This window comes from Culex pipiens, chromosome 2 (genome assembly GCF_016801865.2).
Source record: "Culex pipiens pallens isolate TS chromosome 2, TS_CPP_V2, whole genome shotgun sequence".
Taxonomy (NCBI): Eukaryota; Metazoa; Arthropoda; class Insecta; order Diptera; family Culicidae; genus Culex; species Culex pipiens.
Window position 1 is genome coordinate 157,248,208 of NC_068938.1, and position 27,234 is coordinate 157,275,441.

At 37.2% G+C, this 27,234-nt stretch overlaps 1 protein-coding gene across 1 annotated transcript; it reads right to left on the minus strand.

Moving 5' to 3' along the window:
* Positions 1 to 321: 321 nt before the first annotated feature.
* On the minus strand, positions 322 to 27,143 carry LOC120414225 (putative uncharacterized protein DDB_G0279653). The gene is made up of 6 exons (XM_039575335.2): positions 26,955 to 27,143; positions 18,205 to 18,295; positions 10,697 to 10,994; positions 10,535 to 10,641; positions 8,334 to 10,483; positions 322 to 5,902 (listed from the first exon to the last, which is right to left on the minus strand). Exons 1-6 carry the CDS (start codon positions 26,996 to 26,998, stop codon positions 5,245 to 5,247), a joined length of 3,348 nt encoding a protein of 1,115 aa, XP_039431269.1. The 5' UTR covers positions 26,999 to 27,143; the 3' UTR covers positions 322 to 5,244.
* Between the last annotated feature and the right edge of the window lie 91 nt (positions 27,144 to 27,234).

Consider the following 27,234-nt stretch of genomic DNA (forward strand, 5'->3'; position numbering starts at 1 on the left):
TCACCTGTTTTTTCACTTTTCACATTTCCGTTCGCGATGTTTCACCGTAACATTTTTTTTCATTCCTTCCAAAGGGGGGTCACAATTGCATTAAACTCCGTTTTCGAAGTTTGTCAACATGTTTTTTTTTTTCACAAGGATAAATATATTTTCTTTTTTTTTTTACTTTGATTATAGTGGAAATTTTACGTGTTTTGCGTCTCTCAGATGAAGGTGTGGTTTGTAAAATGATCTCGAATAAAATGCTACAACACTCAGTAAATATTTTTTGTTTCAGCAGTGTGTTTGTGTGAAAGTTTGATGTCTGTAACACGATTAGTATTTCTTTTTTTTTCGATTTTGATTTTCTGACTCGATACTAGTCTAAACACATTGACTTTGATAACTGTTTCGAATAGCTAATGAAATATGTTCGCTTCCTATTGGTGTAACCATTCATAAATATGTAAAGATTTGATTTCCAATCAACGAGCTATGTGAAAAGCATTTGAGTTGCTAAAATCTAGATTTCATTAGTAAATGTGTCTGTGTGTAGCAATAGTCAAACTCAACCGGTTATTTACAATGCAATTTCTCTGCAAGAATCACTTCCTTTTTTCGTTTGCTATATATAAAAAAATAATCCTACAATATTTACGTGTGTATCAAATAATATTTCGTATTTTATCAAAATATTCAATAAGATTATACGGAAAGTTTACTCTACAAAATCCTTCTTGCTATTACGACTCGATCCGACGACGCGGTAGGTAAATTAGTAGATATAATATAAGCGATTATTTGGAAAATATACAAGAGAGAGAGAGAGAAATAGACGTTGCTTTTTTCCGATTCTCACAAAATAATACAATTTCTAAAATATCACGCCAACACAGTTTCGCTCGCGTGTGTGTATACATTTCTTACGTGTGTGAGTGTGTTTTTTCGTGTAAATTTAATATCTTATCACATTTGTTTTAGTATTTGAAATGAACATTACTTTTGATTATCGCGTGTTTAATTATTGTGTGTGTGTTTTGCCTCAACAAGTAAGTCTCTAAAGGTATAAACAATGACAATAATAATAGGAAGAAACAATCGATTTTAATCAATCGCGATCGCGTGTCTTTTCTTCTATTGCTAAGGCTTGATTGCGTCACATTTAGTGTGTTGACAAACTCGTAGCGATTCAAGTGTGTGTGTCAGCTATAAAATCAAGCTTTTCCTTTTTTTATAAATATGCAATAAAATCAACACATTCAGCCTAGGACAACACTTAGAAGAGAGAAAGGGGTGCTCTAACAATTCCTTTTTGCTAACTACGGTTTCTTTTTCGATTAAAGTTTTGCAGGGACAAATGACAACTATTTATTACTCGCGCAACGCGAGTGCACCTTTAGATTTCTTCTTGGTCAAAAAGTAACAAATAGTGGTCATTCCTGGTCTCATTTCTTATGGAATCTGAAAGTTTCGAACTGACTTTTTGCTTGCTTTCTTAAAATTTGGAAGGTTCAGTAAGTATCGATGGATAATATATTTTCAAGCAAAAATAACCTGAATTAGTTCCAAAAAATACCTTTATTAGTTCCGATTAGTGGACTTTTCCAAAAATTTAAGAGTTAACTTAAAAGAAAATTTGTAATAATTCATTGCTGCTGGTCAAAATTCACAATAAACAGTGCAAAAGAAAAACACTCGATTGCAGATAAAGCGCAATCACTTGTCTATAAAGCATGTAAAGTTTTATGACAAAAAAATCAATCGATAAAAATAAAATTGGATTGTTTGAACATTGAAATTTTGAAATTATATTAAAAAAAGAAACATTATCAAATTTGATCAAATTTAGATTTTAACCAAAAAAGAAATCAAAATGTTGGAGATTTATGAATAAAATTCTTCAGTTGTATAATTTTTAAGTAATTTTTCAAAAGAGCGACTGAAAACTTATTCCCTCAATAATAAAATAAAACTTCGAGATTTTGTTTGTAGTAAAGTAAACAAGATTTTTTTGTGTAAACCTCTCGAAATTCGATATAAAAAATGTCAAGGGCTAGTTTTATTTTGGTTTTAACACCCACTTCTTTTTTTTTTCAATTTTGTTTTCTGGGCAATAAAAATATATTTTCAACTATTGACAACATAAATAACAGGACATTTGGTTGTACTTTTGCTGAGATAAAGCTATTTGAAATAAAAAAAACGAGGTCAATTTTAAAAAGTTTATTTTCAAAAAAAATTAAAATTTGTTCTGTTTTTTCATATTAATCATTAGTTTGTGTTTTTTTTTGCTCTTTCATGGTTTAAAATTTTTAAGCAATTTTTTGAAATAATAGGTTTTTGAGGTTTGATTTTTATGTTATTTTTTTATCACATTAAAAATAGGTCGAACTTTTAAAAGTATAAAAATATGTTTTTTCCAAATGACCCGAAGAAAATTTCACATAAAATACAGGAAATGTTAGCAAAAAACATTGCCAAAGTTGACCTCAGAAAAAAATCATATTTATTTAACACTGGCATCTATATATATATATGAATAATTTCGATGGTTTTGTTCGAACGCGAATCAGTTTAACACGGAGCGTCGGATCGAGGTGCTCTTTGTTGCGTTGGGTTCGTATAAGCCCAAGGAAGGTTTATACGATAACTAATTGACACCGATTCCGGAGCATCGCCAAATTGTATGAGGAAAGTTACGTAAAATCAAATTTTGATCACAGGAGGCTGAATAAGCAAAAAAGCAAAAAAGCAAAAAAACGTCAACAAACGAAAAAAAGGCAGAACGAAGTGTGTCGGGTAAGGCTTGTAGTCACATAAAAAAGTTAAACTTCCAAACCTCAAATTTTCTAAAATTCTAGGAGTTCTTCTTTTCAATTCAATGATCAAAAGTTTGTTGAAAAATGGATTTTAAAGGGGAGAGTTTGTGTAAAAAAAACAAAAAAAAATCTTTTATTTTCCAATTGCAAATTTCTTTGTTTGTTGTATGTTAAAGAAGTAAATCTGCTACGTGTAAAAATCAAGGGTCTTTGAAAAATAAAACATAAATCGATTGTTAGATGAGCAATAAAAAAGTGTACTACCGAATTAAATTAAAATAATGCTAGTTTTCTGTCACCAGCACTCGAAAAAATGTTAAAAATTAACTGAAAATTTAAATTTTACTGAATTCGGTTAAAAAATCTAGATGAGAACATTTTCCGATAAGAATTTACATATTTTTTAAACAAACACATCTGGAGTTTTTTTTTTTTTTTTTGAAAAGGTCCAATAAACCAAATTTCCAGTTTTTGCTTTTTGGGTGTTTTTGAAACCGCCTTGAGTCAGGGGTATTAAAAAACACCCAAAAAGCAAAAACTGAAAATTTGGTTTATTGGACCTTTAAAAAAAACTCCAGATATTAACTTAGAATTTTTGAAATTTCAGATTTGTTTGTAATTTGTAGATATTGTAGTTGCTTTGTTCTACTCAGCTGATGCCAGTCAGTCTTATGCCGACAAACACACGAGTCGGACGTGATAAAACTGTCTTTTTAGTGCCCTAGTTTCAACTACAACAATTAAAATATTGAAATGCTGTTTTTTGCCGTTCGAATAAAATTTCACGTTGAACCGTATATTTAAAATTTCTCAACAATATCGATTAAATTCAAATTTCATGAATCTAATTTTTATTTAAACTTTACAAAATATTTCAGTTAAATTAAACCAAAGTTTTCAATAAATATTTAGATGTCCAGTTATAACTAGATTTTTGTGCTAAAAATACACATCAAATATTCAACCGGCTCCGTGGCTTAATGGTTACGGCTTCTGCCTCACAAGCAGAAGGTTCAGGGATCAAATCCCGGTCGATACCTTTGAAATTTGGAATCAGAAATTCGAACATTGAATATGAACAAAAACGAAAATGAATCAGGTTCGAACACACGCCTTTGGATTGGTGGTCTGGGACGCTAAGCAGTCGGCCATCAGAAGGTTTACACTCTAGCAGTGAAATGATCCGTAGTGTTGAAACATGTTATCTTCTCATATTAAATACGCGCTGATCCCTGATTAGCCTGATGGGATTGGAAGTCTAAATATAGATCGAGTTTCCTTCAGATGCTTGCTTCTATGTTTAGGCGGGGCCGAACAATGCCCAGCGACCTCGGAATTGGACCGCAAGGGGAGCTCTGTCATTCTGAAACGGGTCGTTGGAAGCAGCGCGAGGGCTATCACCACCTAATACCCGGGACTGAGATAAGTTGTATCAGCATTCGGCATATACAAAGTCTGATACAAACTATACTTTCCCATAATATCGCTACCGGTTAGCGGGTATTGGATTGGACCACACACACACAAAATACATATGTATGTATGTATGTATGATCCCCATACCCGCAGGCAACTTGGTCCCGAAACACATGTGAGCGCTAGGTGAACAATTCGATCATCTTTTACTCCGTAATCTGTACACCCACGTGCATAAGTTTTTTTGAACGAATTTTAATGCTACAAATACCGGCGCATAAAATAAAATGGTTTCCCTCTTCCCATCCCAAGCGCCGGTAATTTGTAGCGGGTGTAGGGACACTTCGCATAGACGCCCTTGCTCCCATCGCATCACTGAGGGTATGGAGCGACGAGAAATTAATAAGCATGCCCCCCTAGTCGAACAACCACACACACACAAAATACACATCAAATATTCAACAATGAAAATAATGAAATTAATCTTTTGGAAAGTATAAAACAAATAATTTAATTTACATGCTTTAATAAAAAAAAAAATTTAAGGACAAAGCTCAAAAATGTTGTGAAAGCAATAAACAAAATCATTTGTTCGAATGGACTTATGCAGATTCCAAATAAAATTCAACGGAATGACACCAGATTTGGATTTGCGATTTCAGCTTTCAGGGATAGGACTTCGTGCTATCTGTGCCGTTAAGGTACGCGCTTTTGCTATTCCTCTCAATAATTGTTGCTCGGTGGGGGAGATCATTACGTCGAAAGAACACTGAAATTATTGTTGGAGTTTCCTCTACGTACGACTGAGCGCGATCATTTTTTCGTCTAGTTCTAGCTGATAGATGGAACGATTCTTCTCTAAATTTTCTGAGCAAAAGTGTTGCAAACTCTACCGCTTTCTTTTCCCTCTAGAAGGATTTTCGCTACCCGCGCACCGATCTACAGTGCGCTAGATTTCTACCGGATTATTTGGAAGTTGTTGGTTTTGAGCAACCAGATTTTATTGGTTTGGCACTGGGTACCAATCTCCTCACTTGAATCCCTCCTTCGCCCGCTTCTCCCACTCGGCCCTTCGCTGGAGAATCCCCTTAAACTCATTCACCTCCCCCAGCGCTTCAATGGTCGCCCCATTGGTATTGCTCGCGGCCAACCCCCCGTTGATGTTATTGTTGCTCGCGTTCAGATTGAACTGGTTCATGGTGGCGATCGTATGGCGGTTTGAGTTGTTGTTCCCGTTCAGCGGCGCCGACTCGTGCGAACCGTTTTCGATTCCATTCTTAGACGCGGGGTTGTTGTTGTTGGTGCCATTCTGCGTCGTTCCGTTGGTGGCCGGCGATCCCGTCGTTGGCGTCGTTGTCGTCGTCGTTCCGGGGATCAGCGATTTGCGCAGCTCTACAAACGAGGTCGTGTTCCGGGTTTGTTGCACGTTCATGGCGTTTCCGAAGCGGTTCGGCACTCCAAAGGGTTTGGAGTTGCTCTTGCGCAGGACTTCGTTGGAGGTGTTGTCGGGGGTGGTTTTGCCGTCGGACGGTTCCTTGGCGTTTGTTTTTGCGTTCAGCGAAACTTCGGGCTTGACAATCTTGTCGAGCTTTTCCTCGCTGGAATGGTTCTCCTTGTCGCTGTCGACGTTGCAGAGGGTCTTGGGCTCGCCGGTTCGGTAGTCCTCGTCCGATCGCAGCTTCAGGGACCTGAAATATAAAAAGACAGGATTTTTTCCGTTATGACCTTATCTCTTTTGAACGTTAAGTTTTGGACCTAAAGTCTTTTGATCTAGAATATTTCAACTTGACTTTTTCACTTGAGTCTTTAGACCTTAGGTTTTGGACTTAGGTCCTTTGACCTTAGGTCTTTCAACCCTTAGTTTCTTGACCTGAAAATCTTTTGACATGGAAGTCTTTTGACCTGAAAGTTTTTTGACTTATTTTTTTACCTGTTAGCCTAAATTCTTTTGACCTGAAAGTCTTTTGACCTGAAAATGTTTTGCCCAAAAATCTTTCGACCTGAAAATCTTTGGACCTGAAGGATTTTGACTTAAAGTCTTTCGACCTAAAGTATGTTGACCTAAAGTTGACTTCAAGTGTTATGACCAACATTCTTTTAACCCTGTACTGCCCAAATTTTTTTTTCGAAAATATTTATTTTTCCCGTGTTCAGGAGGTCATTTTGAGCAACTATTGTTCTACGAAAAACTTTACTTCTCATGTTTTATGTTTTTCTTGTTTTATTTTTAGTATTTTAATTTGCATTTATCTTGTTTAATTTATGTTTGTTTTTGGTAATGTTTGGTCCATTCTACCACCTAATATAATTACATTTTGCCTATCTAATTTTTTCACGTTTTTACAGTCACTTTTTCAATTTTTTGCATGTTTTTCACATTTTCTGCTATAGAATGGCCCCATCATCATTTAAATTGCAAAAAAATGCGTAGAGGCATTGTCTGGGACACTACAAAAATTACTGCATACTTCTTTTTACTGAGAATATAGGAAATGTTAGTAAAAAACACGGCCAAAGTTGACCCCAAAAAAATGACATTTTTAAAAACATTGGCAAAGTCACATAAAACAAGTTAAATTTCCAACCATGAAATTTTCTAAAATTTTAAGAGTTCTTCTTTCCAATGCTTTTTAAAAATCCAAAATCGGTTGGAAAACTGATTTTTGGCCATTTTTTAGATCGAAGCCCGTCTAAAGGCGGGGTTAGGTTGTAGAGGGTTAACCTGAATGTTTTTTAACCTGAAATTTTGTCGTCCAAAAATCTATTGACCTTAAGACTTTTGCCCTTAGGTCTTTTGCCCTTAGGTCTTTTGACCTGAAAGACTTTTGACCTAAAAGTTTTTTTTGACCTAAATGTCTTTTGACCTAAATGTCTTTTGACCTGAAAGTCTTTTGACCTGAAAGTCTTTTGACCAGAAAATCTAATGACCTAAAAGTTTTTTGACATATAACTGTTTTGACCTTCAAGTCTTTTGACCTAAATTCTTTTGACCTGAAAGTCTTTTGACCTAATAGTTTTATTTAACCTAAATGTCGTTTGACCTGAAAATGTTTTGCCCAAAAATCTTCAGACCTGAATTGTTTTGACCTAAAGGGTTTTGACCTACAGTCTTTCGACCTAAAGTATTTTAACCTAAAGTATTTTGACCTAAAGTATTTTGACCTAAAGTATTATGACCTAAAGTATTTTGACTTCAAGTGTTAGGACCAAAATTCTTTCAACCTGATTATTTTTTAACCTGTTTTTTTTTTCATCCAAGAATCTTTTGACCTTAAGACCAAATTCATTTGGAACCCCGGTTGTACAGGACTTCAAGTTCAACTCGGGGCTTCAAATTACTGTGTCGTTAAAGACTTTTGCCCTGAAAGTCTTTTGACCTGAAAGTCTTTTAACCTGAAAGTCTTTTGACCTGAAAGTCTTTTGACCTGATAGTCTTTTGACATGAAAGTCTTTTAACCTAAAGTTTTTTGACCTAAAGTCTTTTAACCTAAAGTGTTTGGACCTAAATTCTTTTAACCTAAAGTCTTTTGACCTGAAAGTCTTTTGACCTGAAAGTCTTTTGACATGAAAGTCTTTTGACCTAAACTTGATTGACCTGATAGTCTTCTGACCTGAGCATGTTTTGACCTACAAGTTTTTTGACCTAAATTCTTTTGAACTGAAAGTCTTTTGACCTGGAAGTCTTTTGACGTGAAAGTCTTTTGACCTAAAGTCATTTGAATTGAAAGTCATTTGATCTGAACATGCTGAAAACCCAGCCGACGCTGTCGGCATTTAAAAGTGCTTTTAAGAGATCGTTTGACGATTAGTTTTCTTTACTTGTACTTGTTACCCTTTATTTGGATCCTTAGTAACTTTTCCAAATTTCCTAAAGTGTCTTCCTTGACCTGATTAACAGTGTAAACTAACAAGTTGTCGTATCCAATAAACCAACAAATTACAAATTACAAATTTAGCAAATACAAATCTTTGACTTTAATGTCTTATGACCTACAGTATTTTGACCTGAAGTCTTTTGACCTAAAATTTATTGATCATTAGTCTCTTGACCTAAAGTGTTCTGACCTTAGGTCATTTAACCTTAAGTTTTTACCTTATGATGTTAAAAGTTCAACCTACCTCCTCGCAAACACCTTCATCAGCTCCGGCGTATCCTTGTCCTTGTCCTTGAAGTTATCCACGATCGACTTCTTCCGCAGCACCACCAACTCGTCCCCGCTGCTCGATCCGCTGTTGTAATTACTGCTTCCGCTGCTGTTCCTCTTCTCCAGCACCTCCTCCGACCCTGACTTCTTCCGCTCAAACTTGATATCCTCCGACGAAGAGGAAATCCTCCGCTCGTACTTGATCTTCTCCTCCGTCACCGACGTCCGGCGCTGCAGAATCACCTTCCGATCGTCCGTGCCGCCAATCTCATGGTTGAGGTGCATCGAGTTGCGCTTTGAGCCAAGCTCACCAGCCCGCTTGAATGCCGGTGGACTTCGCGGCGGCGCATCGACAAAGCTGTTACGCGCGGCGACGATCACGGCGGATGGAGGGAGCGGGGGTTTGCTTTCGCTGATTTCGATGTTTTCGTTGCTGAAGCGGCGGGTTTTGAGGAGGGTGTCGTCTGCGGCCGGGGTTGGCGAGGGCGTGCTGGCGATGCTGCTTTGGGGGGTGGTGAGGATCACGTTGGACTTGGGTCGGCTCGGGGTGTCCACCCGGTTGAGCTGGATCTTCATGAACTCGGGGACGGTGGAGGATGGGGTTTCGGGTTGGTCCAGCCGATCATTGCTTCCGGCGTCCTTGATTATGCTGACGAACTGGGAGGAGACGAGCTTGTCGATGGTTTCCTCGATCTGGGAGATGTTTTGGTTGGATTTGTGGAGGATGCTCGGTTCGGGGGCGGGGATCGTGTTGGTCGTGAGGACGATCGACTTTGGCTGGTGATCGACGTGTTCCTGCTCGCGCGGGTTCAGCAGATTGTTGTCGTTGATTTCGAACTTTTGGAGGGAGGAGCTGGAGGAGACCATGCGACCTTCTTCGAGGGGTTCGTCCACGTTGGTGATGTAGTCTTTGAAGATCTTCGGGTTGCCCGTGTTGATGTTCTCGGTCATGCTGAAGAATTTGTGCTCCGTTTCGAGGAAGTTGTTGCTAAAGTTCCCGATCGAGAGAGAGTTTGTCAGGTTGGGCAGACTAGGCAAGTTGTTGGCGTTGGTCAGGTTGTTCGAAACGGTATCGCTGCTGTACACGCGGAAGCTCTTGCTCTTCTCGACAGCCTTCCTCTTCGTGGGACTGTCTTTCGGTGACTCGCTCTGGTTCACGGAAATCTTTGCGATTCGCTGCTGGTACGGACTCAATCCGTACACCTTCGAACTCTTTACCTTGTCCACGTTCTGCTGGTACTTCCGCACGCCCTCTTCCTCATCATCATCGTCATCGTAGCTCAACTCCGACAACTTCCGACTCTTGGACACCAAATACTCCTCACTCTTGTGCTGAACAATTTTCGACTCCCCAACTCCACTAATCACAATCGATCCGTTCGACGAAGTCGAGTGTCTGTTGACCTCCACGTTCGACGAGTACCGTTGGCTCTCCCTCGGCGGTGGCACCACACCTTCCGTCTCCGGATTGAAGATATCCTTCGGAAACACTCGCTGCCGCGACGCCGGTCCAGCCTTAATCTTCTTGTACCCGCTCATGTCCAGCACGTCGGCCTCACTCACCGGCAGCGATAGCTTCACCCCCAGCTCCGGAGTCACCCCACCACCTCCAGACGTAATGTAAACCGTACTGGTGTTGTCTTCCTTGCGTGGCGAAGCGACCTGCTGCTCCTCCTTCTCGTGCTTCTTCTTCTTAAAGCTGTAGTTCAAGATCCGCTTGAAGAATCCGTCATCCTCCTTGCCCTTGCCACCGTTCCGTTCAACTTCCTCCACAACAACCTCACCGTCACCCTGCAATCCCCCATTGAAATCGTAACTCTTGGAAATGTTCCTATTGACGTAGATCGCCGAGTTCGCTCCGCTCGTCAGCGACATCGAGGCGGACATCTTGGAGCTCATCAGCGTCGATTCGCGCTGCGGCGAAGACTTGTTGATGACGGTCGTGCTGCTGCTGCTAGTCAGGATCGATGACGTCGCGGTGGTGGTCATGCCCGGATTTATGCCGAATGGAAGCGAGTGGCACTTTTCCTCCGCTTCGCGAGACAAATCCAGCGTGGGAATGTCCAGCGTGGAGAGCTTCAGGGACTCCTCGTTGACCTCCGGGGTGGCGGGAAGGACGGAGGACTGAAAAATGAGTTTGTTAGCAAAGCATAAAGAATATCTCAACGATCTTACCTCTCGTGGCCGTGCACGTGCCCGCGTGGGTCCCTTCTTCTTTGGTCTAACGGCTAGCTTGTGTTTGGCAGCGGAATGGCTCAGTTTGGCGGCCGGGGAGTCGGAACCTAAAACAAAACACAAATCAGTATTCAACAAACTCAAAACCCCATCAACCCTCACCATTATCATCGGTCGTATCGTGTATCGACCGGCTGTACATACTGGAACCCGCGGACGAGTCCAGGTGCAGCAGATTGTGGCCGCTGGCGTTCGAGCCGGACCGTTCCTCCAGGTCCAGATCGCTCGAGCAGCTGGTCATGCTGAGGATGCTGAGCGAACCCTCGCTCTTGTTGATGCCACCGCGGTCCTTGCGCTGCGGTGTGATGGGACTTTGCGGCAGTCCGAGATCCTCGTCGGAGGCTTCACCACCGGAGGCGCGGTCCTTTCGGCGCTTTCGCAGCACGTCGGCCAGTTCGTTCTGGGGGGAAAAAAATATAAAAAAGTTGATGGATGTTGAGCATAATCCCGAATTGCCAGAATTAGAAAATGAAGATGAATATTTTCTAAGATGTTCTACTTATAAGCGTATAATTTTTTCAACTGAAAATTTTAATTTTTGAAGTTTTTTTAAGAAACGAAATGTCAGCAATTCCATTTGTAAAGAGCATAAACCGAAAAAAAAATTCTCCGATCGGTCTCAAAATTTATATGGGGATTCCTTTCATTTTTGTATGGTTATTAGGGTACCCTACACCGTGCTAGGGTGGTCCCGAAAATTGCCAATTTCGTCATTTTTAGAAAAAAAACACATTTATCAAAAAAAAAAAATATATATAACTCCACGCCGTTTCAACCGATTTTTGCTGTCTTGGACCAAAATGCAAGTTAAATAATGGCATTTGAAAGAAAAATAAATAGAAGACCAAAAAAATTAGCCTGGCATTTGAAAAGGTCAAGTGTGTCTTTAAAATGATGTTTGACGATGTCTGGACCATAGAGGCTATGTCGAAAAAAACATTTGATCGGATTCCTTGGACGATGTTTCATAACATGGAAGGTGTTTATATACAGGTTTTCGAGATATGATTTTTTGAAAATAAAAACTGGGTTTTTTTTTCGCGCCTCACGCAAAAACAAGAAAATGACGAAACGGGGGAAAATCAAAGATTTTCACTAAAACTGAGATAACTTCAAAATTTCAGGCATGACCTATACATGCTTGGGTATCAACATTTTCGTAATTGAAAAACGCAATTTCGTAATTGAAGGCGTTACCCGTTTGTAAACGTGTTTAGAATTATTTTTAGCATGTTTGGATGTATTTAAAAATCTTTAGAATTTTTTATATTTTCGATGTATACACTTAAATTTTGAATGAAGTTCATTATTGATCATCGTAAACCAAAATTCGGTAAAATTTTGTTCATTTTGACAGATGGTTTACCGATCTAAATTTTACCGATTTTCCACTGTCGAATTCGGTTAAAAAAAATCTAAATGTGTACAGTATTACAAAAAGTATTTATTCGATAAAATTTTTAATTTCGTCAAATATAACATTTTATAAAAACTAATGATTGGAAAACTTACTTCATTCATATGTTAAAAATATGGCTTGATATTTCAATTTTTATATTTGTGTTTTTAGCTGTCTTAGATGCAAAAGAAAGATGATTAGTTTGGCTATTTGAGAAAAATAGTAAAAAGTTTCAAAAATCTAGCATAACATTTGAAAATGTCGTATGAAAACTTAAAATGGCGTTTTGACCGTGGCTGGACCAAAGAGCCTATATCTGAAAATATTTTTATCGGATTCCTCGGAAAATTTCACAAAACATATAAAAAAAAATGGCGATGTCGAACCGTACGTTTCCGAGATATGATTTTTTGAAAATAAAAATAAAGTTTCGTAGTTTAATAACGAAAATTATGGTACCCTAACATGTATATAATTCTTGCTAAAATTTTTAAGTTTTCGTAGTTTTAGTGAAAAAAGTTGATTTTTGAAGATTTCGTCATTTTCTTGTTTTTGCGCGTGGCGCGTTGAAAAACTCAGTTTTTAGTTTCAAAAAATCATATCTCGGAAACGTACGGTTCGACATCGCCAATTTTTTGATATGTTATGTGAAATTTCCCGAGGAATCCGATAAAAATATTTTCAGACATAGGCTCTCTACGGTCAAAACGCCATTTTATGTTTTTATACGACTTTTTCAAATGTTAAGCTAGATTTTTGAAACTTCTTTCTATTTTTCTCAAATAGCCAAACTTATCATCCTTCTTTTGCGTCTAAGACTGCTGAAATCGGATAAAATGACGCGGAGATATAATTTAAAAAAAAAAAAGTGGTTTTTGCGAAAAATGACGAAAATTGCCATTTTTCGAACCATTCTAGCACGATGTAGGTCACCCTAATGGCCAAACAAAAAAATACGGGTCTAATTATTTTAGGCAAGGAACCCCCAGAAAAAAATTGAGCCCGATCGGAGAGTTTTTTTTCGGTTTAGGCTCTTTTCAAATGAAATTGCAGATTGCTATATAGTCCAGACTCGATTATCCGAAGTTTTGACTATCCGAAATTCGATTATACGAAGGTTTGTATGGGACTTCGAATAATCAAATAACGAACAAAACAATTTCTTTTCGTATTTTTTATTTTCTTACTTTTAATATCAAATTCGAGTGACCGCATTTTAGTCAAATTCGAATGGTTGAATGCATATTAAATAAGAAAATGTATTTTTTCAATATTTCATCACCTTAGAGTAGTTTAGAGGGCATATTTAAGCTCAACAATAAATACTAAGACATCATTTTCTTGTAGTTCGATTATCCGAAGTGAATGGCCTTCGGATAATCGAGTCTGGACTGTACTTGTTTGGTTGTGATGAATTAATTAATTTTAATTGATTTGCACCTGTCAATGAACAGAAGTATAACACACCTCTCTAAGGTAAAACGGTAAGGCCTGGCACGATATGAGTTTTTAAGAAAAATGCGTAAATAACAAGTTTTTGGGGACTTAAGCTCATAAAAAAACTTCCTGTCAACCAAAATTTATTTCTGGAGCAATTCTCTGAGATTTCGGTCATTCGATTTTTTTTTGTATTTTTTAATCAAGCTGAAACTTTTTTGGTGCCTTCGGTATGCCCAAAGAAGCCATTTTGCATCATTAGTTTGTCCATATAATTTTCCATACAAATTTGGCAGCTGGCCATACAAAAATGATATGTGAAAATTCAAAAATCTGTATCTTTTGAAGGAATTTTTTGATCGATTTGGTGTCTTGGGCAAAGTTGTAGGTATGGATATGGACTACACTGAAAAAAAGTGATACACGGTAAAAAAAATTTTGGTGATTTTTTATTTAACTTTTTGTCACTAAAACTTAATTTGCAAAAAAACACTATTTTTATTTTTTTTATTTTTTGATATGTTTTAGAGGACATAAAATGCCAACTTTTCAGAAATTTCCAGGTTGTGCAAAAAATCTTTGAGTGAGTTATGAATTTTTGAATCAATACTGATTTTTTCAAAAAATCGAAATAATGGTCGCAAAAATTTTTCAACTTCATTTTTCGATGTAAAATTAAATTTGCAATCAAAAAGTACTTTAGTGAATTTTTGATGAAGTGCACCGTTTTCAAGTTAAATCCATTTTTAGGTGACTTTTTTTAAAATAATCGCAGTTTTTCTTTTTTTTAAATTAGTGCACATGTTTGCCCAGTTTTGAAAAAAATATTTTTGAAAAGCTGAGAAAATTCTCTATATTTTGCTTCTTCGGACTTTGTTGATACGACCTTTAGTTGCTGAGATATTGCAATGCAAAGGTTTAAAAACAGGAAAATTGATGTTTTCTAAGTCTCACCCAAGCAGCCCACCATTTTTCAATGTCGATATCTCAGCAACTAATGGTCTAATTTTCAATGTTGAAATATGAAACATTTGTGAAATTTTCCTATCTTTTCGAAAACAATATTAAAAAAAAATCAAATCAAGACTAACATTTTAAAAGGGCATAATATTGAATGTTTGGCCGTTTTGAAATGTTAGTCTTGATTTGAAAATTTTGAAAATATTTTTTTCGAAAACATCGGAAAATTTCACGAATGTTTCATATTTTAATATTGAAAATCGGACCATTAGTTGCTGAGATATCGACATTAGAAAATGATGTGTTGTTTGGGTGGGACTTAGAAAACATCAATTTTCCTGTTTTTAAACCTTTGCATGGCAATATCTCAGCAACTAAGGGTCGTATCAACAAAGTCCGAAAAGCAAAATATAGAGAATTTTCTCAGCTTTTCAAAAATATTTTTTTCAATAGTGGGCAAACAAGGACACTATTTTAAAAAAATGAAAAACTGCGACTATTTTCAAAAAAGTTACCTAAAAATGGTTATAACTTGAAAACGATGCACTTTATCAAAATTTCACTAAAGTACTTTTTGATTGCAAATTTGATTTTACATCGAAAAATGAAGTTGAAAAATTTTTGCGACCAATTTTTCGATTTTTTTAAAAAATCAGTATTGATTCAAAAATTCATAACTCGCTCAAAGATTTTTTGCACAACCTGGAAATTTCTGAAAAGTTGGCATTTTTAGTGACAAAAAATTAAATAAAAAATCACCAAATTTTTTTTTACCGTTTATCATTTTTTTTCAGTGTAGTCCATATCCATACCTACAACTTTGCCGAAGACACCAAATCGATCAAAAAATTCCTTCAAAAGATATTGATCCTTGCACTGTAACTTGGATTTGGCCCGCACTTTTCTCTCGCACTTTTGACAACAACATTTCCAAAAACTAGGCAACCATCAGTTGTTTATTTACATTTCCAGTCGCAGTTTCCACCAAACTGGACATTCGCACTTTAAAATTGCGATTGACAGGTGAGCAACATCGGCTCGCTTTGATCATTTTCAGAGCAAATTAAAATTTCCCAAGCCAGTTTGACAAGTCGCAATAGTGCGATCGATAGCAATAATTTAGTGCGAAGTCCAAGTACGTCCCGCAGGAAGAAGTCAAGGAAATACTGGCGCCGACGCCGGTGCAACCCCGAAGGAGCAACAAGGTGAACGGATGCTATACAGCGAGTCGGAGCTGTGGGCCATTTACCGAGAATACAGAGTTCGCTTGAGGCAGTGCAAGACACCCGAGGAACAGATTGACGTGATCGCACACTTGCTGACACATGGCACGAGAAAATGATCATCTGATTCAGTTACGTTTTTTTTTTTATTATTTATTATTTGTTGTACTTTTGATCCTCGGTCCTAACCTGGTCGTAGCACCTAAAAGGACCTAATAAAAATAAGTTGTGAAGAAAAAAAAAAAAAAGAAGTCCAAGTTAGTGAGAATTGCGCAATACACATTTTTGAATTTTCATACATCATTTTTGTATGGACAGCTGCCAAATTTGTATGGAAAATTTTATGGACAAACTAATGATGCAAAATGGCTGCTTTGGGCATTCCGAAGGCACCAAAAAAGTTTCAGTCGGATTGAAAAATACAAAAAAAATCGAATGACCGAAATCTGAGAGAATTGCTCATATGTGAAAATTCAAAAATCTGTATCTTTTGAAGGAATTTTTTGATCGATTTGGTGTCTTCGGCAAAGTTGTAGGTATGGATATAGACTACACTGAAAAAAAATGATACACGGTAAAAAAAAATTTGGTGATTTTTAATTTAATTTTTTGTCACTAAAACTTGATTTGCAAAAAAACACTTTTTCTATTTATTTTTTATTTTTTGATATGTTTTAGAGGACATAAAATGCCAACTTTTCAGAAATTTCTAGAATGGGCAAAAAATCTTTGACCGAGTTATGATTTTTTTTTTGGTTGCAAAAATTTCAAACGGGCCAAAAATTAAATATTACGCCCATTTGAAATGTTAATCTTGATTTAAAATTTTTGAAAATATTTTTTTCGAAAAGATCGGAAAATTTTACGAATGTTTCATATTTTAACATTGTAAATGGGACCTATAGTTGCTGAGATATCGACATTAGAAAATGGTGGGTTGTTTGGGGGATACTTAGAAAACATCTATTTTCCTGTTTTTTAACCTTTGCATGACAATTTCTCAGCAACTAAGGGTCGTATAAACAAAGCCCGAAAAAGCAAAATATAGAGAATTTTCTCAGCTTTTCAAAAATATTTTTTTCAAAAGTGGGCAAACATGAGCACTATTTTAAAAAAATGAAAAACTGCGACTATTTTCAAAAAAGTTACCTAAAAATGGTTATAACTTGAAAACGGTGCACTTTATCAAAAATTCACAAAAGTACTTTTTGATTGCAAATTCGATTTTACATCGAAAAATGAAGTTGAAAATTTTTTGCGACCAATATTTCGATTTTTTGAAAAAATCTGTATTGATTCAAAAAATCATAACTCGGTCAAAGATTTTTTGCCCATTCTGGAAATTTCTGAAAAGTTGGCATTTTATGTCCTCTAAAACATATCAAAAAATAAAAAAAATTAAAAATAGTGTTTTTTTTTGCAAATCAAGTTTTAGTGACAAAAAGTTAAATAAAAAATCACCAAATTTTTTTTTACCGTGTATCATTTTTTTCATTGTAGTCCATATCCATACCTACAACTTTGCCGAAGACACCAAATCGATCAAAAAATTCCTTCAAAAGATACAGATTTTTGAATTTTCACATATCATTTTTGTATGGACAGCTGCCAAATTTGTATGGAAAATTATATGGACAAACTAATGATGCAAAATGGCTTCTTTGGGCATACCGGAGGCACCAAAAAAGTTTCAACTTGATTAAAAAATACAAAAATTAAAATTAAAGAAAAAAGACCGATTCCGAAGAGAACTGCTCTCTGGACTCTACTATTTTTCGTTTGCAAGACATATAACTTTTGTTACGGAAAATATGCAAATTTTCGTCACACTAAACCATTCGACCTATTCTCATCACTTTTGCAAATTTCCGCTATTCATACCAAATTTAAACAATTTTTTCAGATATCACAACAATAGAGAGTTACTGCTGCTTTAAAAAAAAAACTTAATCAGACAAGGTGTTTTTCTAAAACAACGACTAAATCAAAAGAAACCTTACAGTTCACAACCCTTTTTTGCAACAGCTTGAACAAATCTGGCCCCACACTAATGGCATTAAAGTGAGTGTGCCCTCGTCTTCTTCTTCTTCAAACAAAGCACCCAGTCCTTCTGGAGGCGCACACACCCCTTTCTTGTGAACTTGACCTATTGCACTGCGCTGCCTGCGGCAACATTCCCAACCCGACCACGGATCAAATGGCACTGCTTTTGCACTGCGACGGGTTACCGAATGGCAAGGCCACCCGACCATGGCACCATAGAGTCATGTGGCGTTTTACCCAACCCGTTCACTTTCTGACCGACTGGGCTGCAGCAGCAGTGCAGGGATTGACCGGTTTGTGGCTGTTTGCATGTTTGCTCTTATTCTCTCACTTTTAGTGATCAATTCTAGGTTAGAAGTTATGCAAATGTTTTATATTTTTATGTACTTTTCAATTATTTTGAAGTTTCTTTTTATATTTTGCTTATTAACTTTTAAGTAGTTTGATATTATTTTTTATTTAGTTTGTCTTTTTAACACTTTCGTTTTTATTAACTATTGTCACCATGAAATTTATGAAATCAGTTTTAAAATAAAAAATCAACTCACCTTAAGAGTAATGGACAGACTGCTTGCGGTACCCGCGGACTCCGAGAACACACTGTCGTGGGACTGCGACAAGCCATCGCGGCTAATGTCACTGTGGGAGAAAAAAAAAAACAGAAAACAAGAAAATCGAATAAGAATTGCTAGCGTAAACATAAGTATAGTAAATAATAACAGAAAAAAAGATTCAAACAGCTCGCTCGCTAATGTGATAACGATCTGTGCTGGCGAGAGAAGCAGTTTTAAAAAAACACAAATCTGAAATTGCCCCGTCACAAAAGAACTGGACTAGATTGAAAAATTGTTTGGAACAAATTCAAAGCGTTGAGCTGAACGGTCGTTTGTGAATGTTGGCCGAGACAACCATAAATCGATTTGAAAGTGTAGACGACGACAGCATTTAAAGTGGCGCGTGCTGTGTTCAAAGATTATTGAGCTTCTCTAGAGTGGGATGCTGGAGATGGATTTGACAGTCAGAAATCCGCGCGCGAGTGCAATATAAAACACTTTAATTGCAGATTATAAAATTGTTGCTGGGACCGTGGTGTAGGGGTAAGCGTGATTGCCTCTCACCCAGTCGGCCTGGGTTCGATCCCAGACGGTCCCGGTGGCATTTTTCGAGACGAGATTTGTCTGATCACGCCTTCCGTCGGAAGGGAAGTAAATGTTGGTCCCGGACTAACCTAAAAAAAAAAAAAAAAGGTTAGGTCGTTAGCTCAGTCCCAGGTGTAGGAGTCGTCTCCCTGGGTCCTGCCTCGGTGGAGTCGCTGGTAGGCAGTTGGACTAACAATCCAAAGGTCGTCAGTTCGAATCCCGGGGTGGATGGAAGCTAAGGTGTAAAAATAGGTTTGCAATTGCCTCAACAATCAAGCCTTCGAACACCTAGTTTCGAGTAGGAATCTCGCAATCGAGAACGCCAAGGCAATGCTGTAGAGCGAATAATTTGATTTGATTTGAAAATTGTTATTGGACGTAAGCTGTGCGGATTGGATCGTAGAGTTATAATGCACTTATATCTCAAACGTGGTCGGGATTTATTGGTTTTTATGAACTGGCTTTCGATGAAATTTTGGAAACGATATGCAAATCGTACCATGAACTTTTGGTACATCCTGTTCATAAAAAAATATGGGTTTCCTCTTCCCTCACCAACATTTAAAAATGTCAAAAAGTAATTTCGAGTTAAATTTTAATGTATTTTAATGTATTTAGTAAATTTATCGTTCAAAACAAAAAAATATTGAAAAATTTTACTTTTCGATACGAGTGTTGAAAAGTTCAACTTTTCAGCACCCATTTCAGTGCTGAAAAGTAGAACTTTTCAGCACTATTATTAAAAGGTATAAATTTTTCATTCGCCGGGACCGTGGTGTAGGGGTAAGCGTGATTGCCTCTCATCCAGTCGGCCTGGGTTCGATCCCACACGGTCCCGGTGGCATTTTTCGAGACGAGATTTGTCTGATCACGCCTTCCGTCGGAAGGGAAGTAAATGTTGGTCCCGGACTAACCTAAAAAAGGTTAGGTCGTTAGCTCAGTCCAGGTGAAGGAGTCGTTTCCCTGGGTCCTGCCTCGGTGGAGTCGCTGGTAGGCAGTTGGACTAACAATCCAAAGGTCGTCAGTTCGAATCCCGGGGTGGATGGAAGCTAAGGTGTAAAAAGAGGTTTGCAATTGCCTCAACAATCAAGCCTTCGAACACCTAGTTTCGAGTAGGAATCTCGCAATCGAGAACGCCAAGGCAATGCTGTAGAGCGAATAATTTGATTTTGATTTATAATTTTTCATTCTGTTATTTTTGGTAGGGGAAAGTAAGCCGTTTCGTTTCTCCAGAAGGACAGGAAAAGTTGTCAGTTTTACAGTGGAATTGCAAAAACTTATTTTATTACATTGAAAATCGTACCATTAGTTCCCTAGATATCAATGCACAGTGGTCTAGATCGCAAAATTAAGTGGAAAATGAATTTTCCGAAAAATTGTGAAGTTTTGGAGCTTTGGTGACTTCAGAAGAGTTGTTGCAAATGAAAATGACTTTTGGTTTGGTTGAAGTTACGGTGGTTTACGATTAGGGTGATTTTGAAATCTCACTCACAGGAATATTTTTGAGAATTTTTTCGTCTTCTAGAAAGTTGTTGGGCTTGCCAATTCAAGCAACTTTGTCGAAGACAACAAAATTTTGTATCTCGTATTCTACGCCTTCTACGACCAAATTTATAGAAAGCATCTGAGCAAACCATCAAAAATCAGTTTTTTGAACGTGGCAATTCAGGGTTAAGTTTTAGAGAAATCCGGGTCAAAAATCGATTTTTGATCATATTTTAGGTTTGCATGTAAAATTATCATTTAAGTTATTGCGCAATTCTCACTAACTTGGACTTCGCACGAAATTATTGCTATCGATCGCACTATTGCGACTTGTCAAACTGGCTTGGGAAATTTTAATTTTCTCAATAAATGATCAAAGCGAGCCGATGTTGCTCACCTGTCAATCGCAATTTTAAAGTGCGAATGCTCAGTTTGGTGGAAACTGCGACTGGAAATATAAATAAACAACTGCTGGTTGCCTAGTTTTTGTAAATTTTGTTGTAAAAAGTGCGAGAGAAAAGTGCGGGCCAAATCCAAGTTACAGTGCAGGGATCAATAAAAATAGTACCAAAAATCGATTTGTTGACAATTTGGCTCAATTCTGAGGGCATATTCAGATTCAGCGTGCAAATTTACATGGAAAATCATATATTTGGTCAATTTTAGAATTTCGTTCGGGTGGTCCCATATGGTTTTCCATTAAAAATAAGACTTTTTCAAATGAAGATATCTCTGCACCACTGTGCAATGATCAAAAAATAAGGACTTATTGTGCAACACTGAGAAAATCTATTTTTTATTGTTCTTATTTATGTTTATTTTGTTATTTTTCAAATTTGATTTTCAGTTCAAAAATATACATTAAAATTGTTTTAAGATGATGTTTTTTATATTTTTTTGAAAAAAAAAACACTATTGATTTAAAAGATTTTAGTTTGGTCAAAGATTTTTTGTCTGTACTATTTTTTTTTAAAGATGGAGTTTTATGTCCCCTTAAACATGTCACGAACTTAAAAAAGTGTTTTTTTTTCAAATTAATTTTTAGTCACAATAAGGCACCCAAAAGGTTTTAGCCAGATTAAAAATATAAATAAAAAAAAGAAAGTTTTTTGTTTTACAAATCCTGATTTTTTGGGTGGTACGATACGCTTTTCGTAACGAATTTGAAGAAACTGTCACTTTTTAAGCGATTATTGTTTTTAATTTATGCAATGTTGTGTATTAAAACTGGCTTTCGTGTTCTTAAAATATGTCAGTTTGAAAATTGTAATGTTTTTGCTGAAAATTAAGTTGAAGAATCAATTAGCTTAAATTTATTTTTCCTGAAACAAAGTTTTTGTTTTTCTGATCTTTTAAAGTGCTTTAAAGTGAATTATTTCATTTCAAACTAATCATCCATTTTTGTTTACAACAAGTTTCGGAGAAAACTTTTTTAATGTCTATGTTAATTCTTCAAAAATTACTAAAAAAACCCGATTTAATATCACCAGAGGTGAAATAGAGCCTTTCTTACAAAATGATGAAACTCCGAGAAATATATTGGTGCAATTATTTTTTCAAAAACATAATGATACCATCCAGTGAGAATTTTACCTAAAGCTTCGAATTTTTTAAGGCTATTACATTATTTGTCGCAAGACATTTAAATTTAATTAAGAAAAACATATTGGATTGACATTATTAGAAAAAAAATAAAGGGTACTCAGTCTATAATGTTAGTCTATGATTAACTTAAAAAAATATGTATCGCTATTGCACTTTGTCGATCAATTATGAGAAGCCAGAAAGAACACTTTCACGCGCAGCGTAAAACGCGCAAGCGTAAAAGCGCTGGCGTTGAAGCTTCGACTTGACGACTTGTCGAGCTTTCGAGCGAGAACGAGCCGGGACTTCGAATTTGATGTTCAGTATATGATTTTGTATAAATCCAAAAAATTAATGGGAAAAAATAGGGTAAAAATAAGACGAAAAACACTAAAATCGCTATATCTCTGGAAATACATTTTGGAAAAGCTTCAAATTTTGGGCCCAAACAGTTTATGGCGCATGTTTTCGAATGGCTTTTTGTTTGAAACTGAATTCTTTAAATTTGATAGTGTTATCTGTAAAATAGTCCAAAAAATACCTCTAAAAATGGCATTGACCACATTTACTGGTCGAAAATTGTGAATCGAAAAATAAAATGTTCGTCTCCGACCCACGGCTACAGATCTGGCTTTTAAAAATTGTGGGTTTTACGAGCGGTTTTCCAGTGATGGAAGTGACATCGGCCATGTATATCAGAAAAAGAGCTCTCAAAAATCAGACTTTGAGTTCCGGGTTTCGGGCCAAAATTCAATCGAAAGAGCGCATCTAAACCTTCAATTTAGTAATAGGATTTTTTCCTGGGACGAATCCTCGCCGTGCACGATTTTTTTTAGATTTCTGAAAAAAGCGTTTTTCCAAAAGCAAACCTTAAACCTTTCTTTTGTAAGAAAGGCAAAACTGTCGAGAATCGGGAAAAAATCTCGTAAATATCCTGAACAGTCAAATTTTCTGAAATGTTTGAAGACTGAAACAAAAAACAACTTAACAATTTTATTTAATAACAAATTCAACTTTCTATTTTATTGTTCAATCTGAATACGTTGCAATATAATAATATTAACTTAACTCGACTTTGACTTTGATGCCAGAAATAAAAAAATATTGTTGATTAACGAACACACCACCACACAATTATCAAATTCTGTAAAAGTATTCCAAATTGAGAAAAGTTTTTTTCCGATTTTCATGAGTTTGAGAAATATTACTATTTTTTTAATACAGAGTACAGTTTTCCAAAAAAAATCCATTTCATGTTTGATTTTTGCGAAAACTGCAATTGTGTACCTATTTCTATAGTACCTTTGATTGTCTAAGAAGTAATTTTCATGGAAAGAAAATTTTCTTTAAAATATGCCTTTAAAACTTAGTAGATTGAACCTCTGGTTGCTGTACCACAGCCGCAAAATATTGCAGATATTCAATATTTAGATCCAATTTTTGTATAGACAACTGTTAAATTTGTATGAAAATAAAAGTTTCCGAACCAATAATGCGAAACGGCTTACTTGTACCAGTACTAGTACCAGTATTTGAATTAATCAGAAAAAAAAACTTCAAAAACTTAATGTAAAAATAACGTTAGCTCAGTGGAAATGTAACAAACCTTTTCCTTTTTTAAAATGCTTAGCGAGTTAATAGAACAAAAACTAATCTTGCAAAGATACAAAAAGCAAAAAAAAAAAACAAATGGCAATTATATTTAACTTTTCAATAATTTACACATCAATAAAAGGTGATAATAAGTTGGTTTGACCAAGCTTGATATATTGCTTATAAAAGAAATAGTTTTACTCAAAAAAAAAAAAAAAAAACAAATTATTCGCTCTACAGCATTGCCTTGGCGTTCTCGATTGCGAGATTCCTACTCGAAACTAGGTGTTCAAAGGCTTGATTGTTGAGGCAATTGCAAACCTCTTTTCACACCTTAGTTTCCATCCACCCCGGGATTCGAACTGACGACCTTTGGGATTGTTAGTCCAACTGCCTACACGCAAAGAAAATCCGGTGAACGTTCAATGCTCAAACAGCTTGTCCCATCCAATGTTCACAATTCTGAGCATCGAATGGTCAGATTAGGAAATTTACACTAACACCATCTCAACAATTTTCAAAGTGTGCGTGTGTTTGAATGCGGAGCTCCGTTGAACAGCGAGCTTCTTCTTTTACATTATTTGAATAGCGAGACTTGTTCGCTAGCGCTTGACAGTTGCAGTTTGTTTTGGTTTTTATTCTCGAGCATTTTTTTTTTGTCGCCTTAAAAATAGTTTTTATCTGTTTTTATCAGCGAAAAACACCAAAATTGAGGAAAAACCGGTCCACAGAAGCCGGCCAAGGTAAGTTTGACCATTTCCCGACTACCCCACGAAGTGGCTGCGTTGTAAACGGATTTGCAAGATAATGCGATCTTTTTTTGTTCCCGTTCCGTTTGCTACAGGACAACTCATCAACGCAAGCATGTCCTAATCCTCCGGCTTGTCCGCCGTTGTTCCTGACGTCCACTGAGAGTTGCGCCGGAAGTCAAACAGCACCGAAACAAGCCCGAGGACTTTCGCAACTTCGTACTTGTGAAAGTTGTCACGGACGCCAGATTTGAGGCAGTTGGGGGCTTTTTTGTTCCGGCTGTCGTTGTCGTGTGTCGTTCGAATATTGCAACAAGCCTAAATGGAAGAAGTGCTGTGGTTGGTGCGGCGGAAATGCATCAGGTGAGCTTTTGTAATTTTATTATTTATTTCTCTAATATCTTTTTCTATTCCTCTGGATTTGTTTTCTTTTCTTTTTGGTACAAGAGGCCAACAACTGTACATCTTTCTGGTGCTGAATGGTGCCACCGAACTCCAGCGGCCGCAGGTGGACAAACAGTAGACTCCATGTACTCGGCGATGTGCTTCTGGAAGTAGCTCACGTGCAGCAAACGGTTTCAGCACATAAAGGTACACTTGACTCTTCTGATCTCCCAAATGTCTCGAACGCATCCGTTGGCCATCACGGCAGGTTCGTCAGATGCGTTCATGTGGTACTTGTAAAGTGCACCCTGCAGCGTGTGATTCTTTGGGAACTGCGGGACACCTTCCGGGAACTCCGTGACGTCGGCAGCGCTGTCCCGCGCCTGTCCCTTGACGCTGTCCAGGATGATGTGATGGTTCGATTATTCTCGAAAATTTCACACCAAGCACTCGCTCCACAAATGTCCATCCACGGAGAACCCGTTGAAGATCAAACCTTTCTGAACATTCACACACCAGTCGTTTAACTGCAGTGAATCAACTCAATTTGACTTTCTTATTTCAATTATGTACTTATCTTATGTTACAGTAACACATCAACAAAAAAATGGCAGTTTTATTCAAAAAGATTTCAAAATACAATTCCAGATCAACCCGACCTCCTGGTAGCTGCAACGTGGACAACTCTTCGAAAATCTCTACGCTGATCGTTGGCAGACTCCGCCCAAACCGTTCCAGTTTACGGACTAAATCGGCTAACGAATGCTGAATAACACTGGCACGAGCTAGGAAAGCACAAAGTCGGCTTTGTGGGCCGGTGAACCGGTGAGCAAAAATCGGTCCACTGTTCCTGTCAGTGCTGGCGCTGAACATCCGGCGGGACGGTGAGAAGAGCATTCCCGAACTGAAGGTTACGACCATGAAGCGCCGTCTCGGACCGAAGCTTGCGACCAACATCCGCAAGGATGTCAAGGAATCTTACCAAGGAGGAAGCCGTTCGTCAGTTTGTGATGAAGTGCCCACACTGCCGGAGAATTATCAACGCTGCTGAGTAGTTCCTCCAAACGGTGACCGAAGCCGCCAAGAAACCCCACGAGGCCAAGACCACCAAGAAGTTCGAAGGAGGCAGCAAGGATTCCGCCGGGGACAAGAAAGAAAGAAGATCGTGAAGAAGGACAGAGCGGTCGGAGCCGAGAATAAGGTGTCCAAGAGGAAGCCAGAGACGGCGATTCTAGCGCGGCCAAGAAGGAGAAGAAACAGAGGAAGTAAAAAGTGGCCTGGCTTGGCGCCTTTATCTTAATGGTGACACAGAGCTAGAAAAACCTACCACACTCTACAGTTACAGAATAGACTTAGATTAATGGAAAACATTACAACTCGATATTTCCTGTTGAAGCAATAAAACAAAATACCACTTGCTTTTGATTCCCATATTCTTAGGAGGAGTCCTAGTAATCAAAACATTTTTTTATTGCTTGAACACTAAATAAAACTTAGTTGAGCGTAATTGCAGTATTCAATGCTAAGCTATGTTTTATTTAAAGTGTTCAAGCAGTAAAAAAATATCTTAATATTTTTCTAACATACTTGGTTTGTGTCCTGGGGGAATAAATCCACCTAGTGGCGAAAAGCGGTACTAGCCCAGTAGCGGCAATGTACGGTGGCGCCGCCCATGGTGAATAGTGAAAACAACCAAAAGCTGCGCGCGACGACACGCACACATTCAAACGAACTGTCAAATCTCGAACAAAGAAAGATGAACATCGGATGGTCAGAGCGCTTTGAGCATCGAATTGTCATGATCGTTTATGACCATTCGATGCTCAAAATTCTGGTACCAATGCTCAAGAAATTCGCATTGGCGGTTTTGCGTGTATCAGTGACTCTACCGAGACAGGACCCAGGGAGACGACTCCTACACCTGGACTGAACTAACGACCTAACCTCGAGCATTTTTGAAATTGGTTTTTCGTAAGTATGTCGAATACCGATGCAAAAAGGACTTTGGAGAAAAGGACTAATCCGAGAATCTATTGAATCTGCTTTATAACAATTTATGCAATTTTTTTTAGATAAGCAGGTCTATTTTTTTGTCTAAGCAGAAAGCAGAAACATCGAGATAGTTCATTTTTTTTTAAACTATCATAATTATGATAACAATGTTAGTCAAATAAAAGCTTCCTTCAATTAATATTTTAGCAATGCAAACCATTTTTATTTAGATGCATAAGAAAATTGAATTGAAAATCAACACTTCATTGCTGAATAAATTTTGAACATTTTTCACTATCCTTCGTAAATATTCACAAAGTCAATATTATACTTCACAAATGTCTAAAATAGACTATCAAATACTTATTCTACCAATTATAAATTCTCTTCAAGCAGCTTCCCAGCAGCACTTCCATCTTCGGCACTCCAAAATAAAGTAACAACACAATTTTACTAATTTGAGCACACTCTAAATGATTTTTCCACCACAACGTCGTTCCAAAACAAAGTCAAAACACACACCCCCTCGGGATCGTCACAACCGCACTTGATCAAAACCTTTTTCGCACTCTGTCAGACACACCTGTCAAGTGACCGGCGGGCTGCAGCGACACCTCCTTCGATCCATTCACCTCAAGCAGCAATCATTTTA

Excerpts from the sequence above, each read along its gene's own strand:
- LOC120414225 (XM_039575335.2), bottom strand. The coding sequence starts at position 26,998 with ATGGAAGTGCTGCTGGGAAGCTGCTTGAAGAGAATTTATAATTG. Across the intron at positions 10,995-18,204 it reads GTCTGTCCATTACTCTTAAG|AACGAACTGGCCGACGTGCT; the intron begins GTGAGTTGATTT and ends TTTTCCCCCCAG. Across the intron at positions 10,642-10,696 it reads CGATACGACCGATGATAATG|GTTCCGACTCCCCGGCCGCC; the intron begins GTGAGGGTTGAT and ends GTTTTGTTTTAG.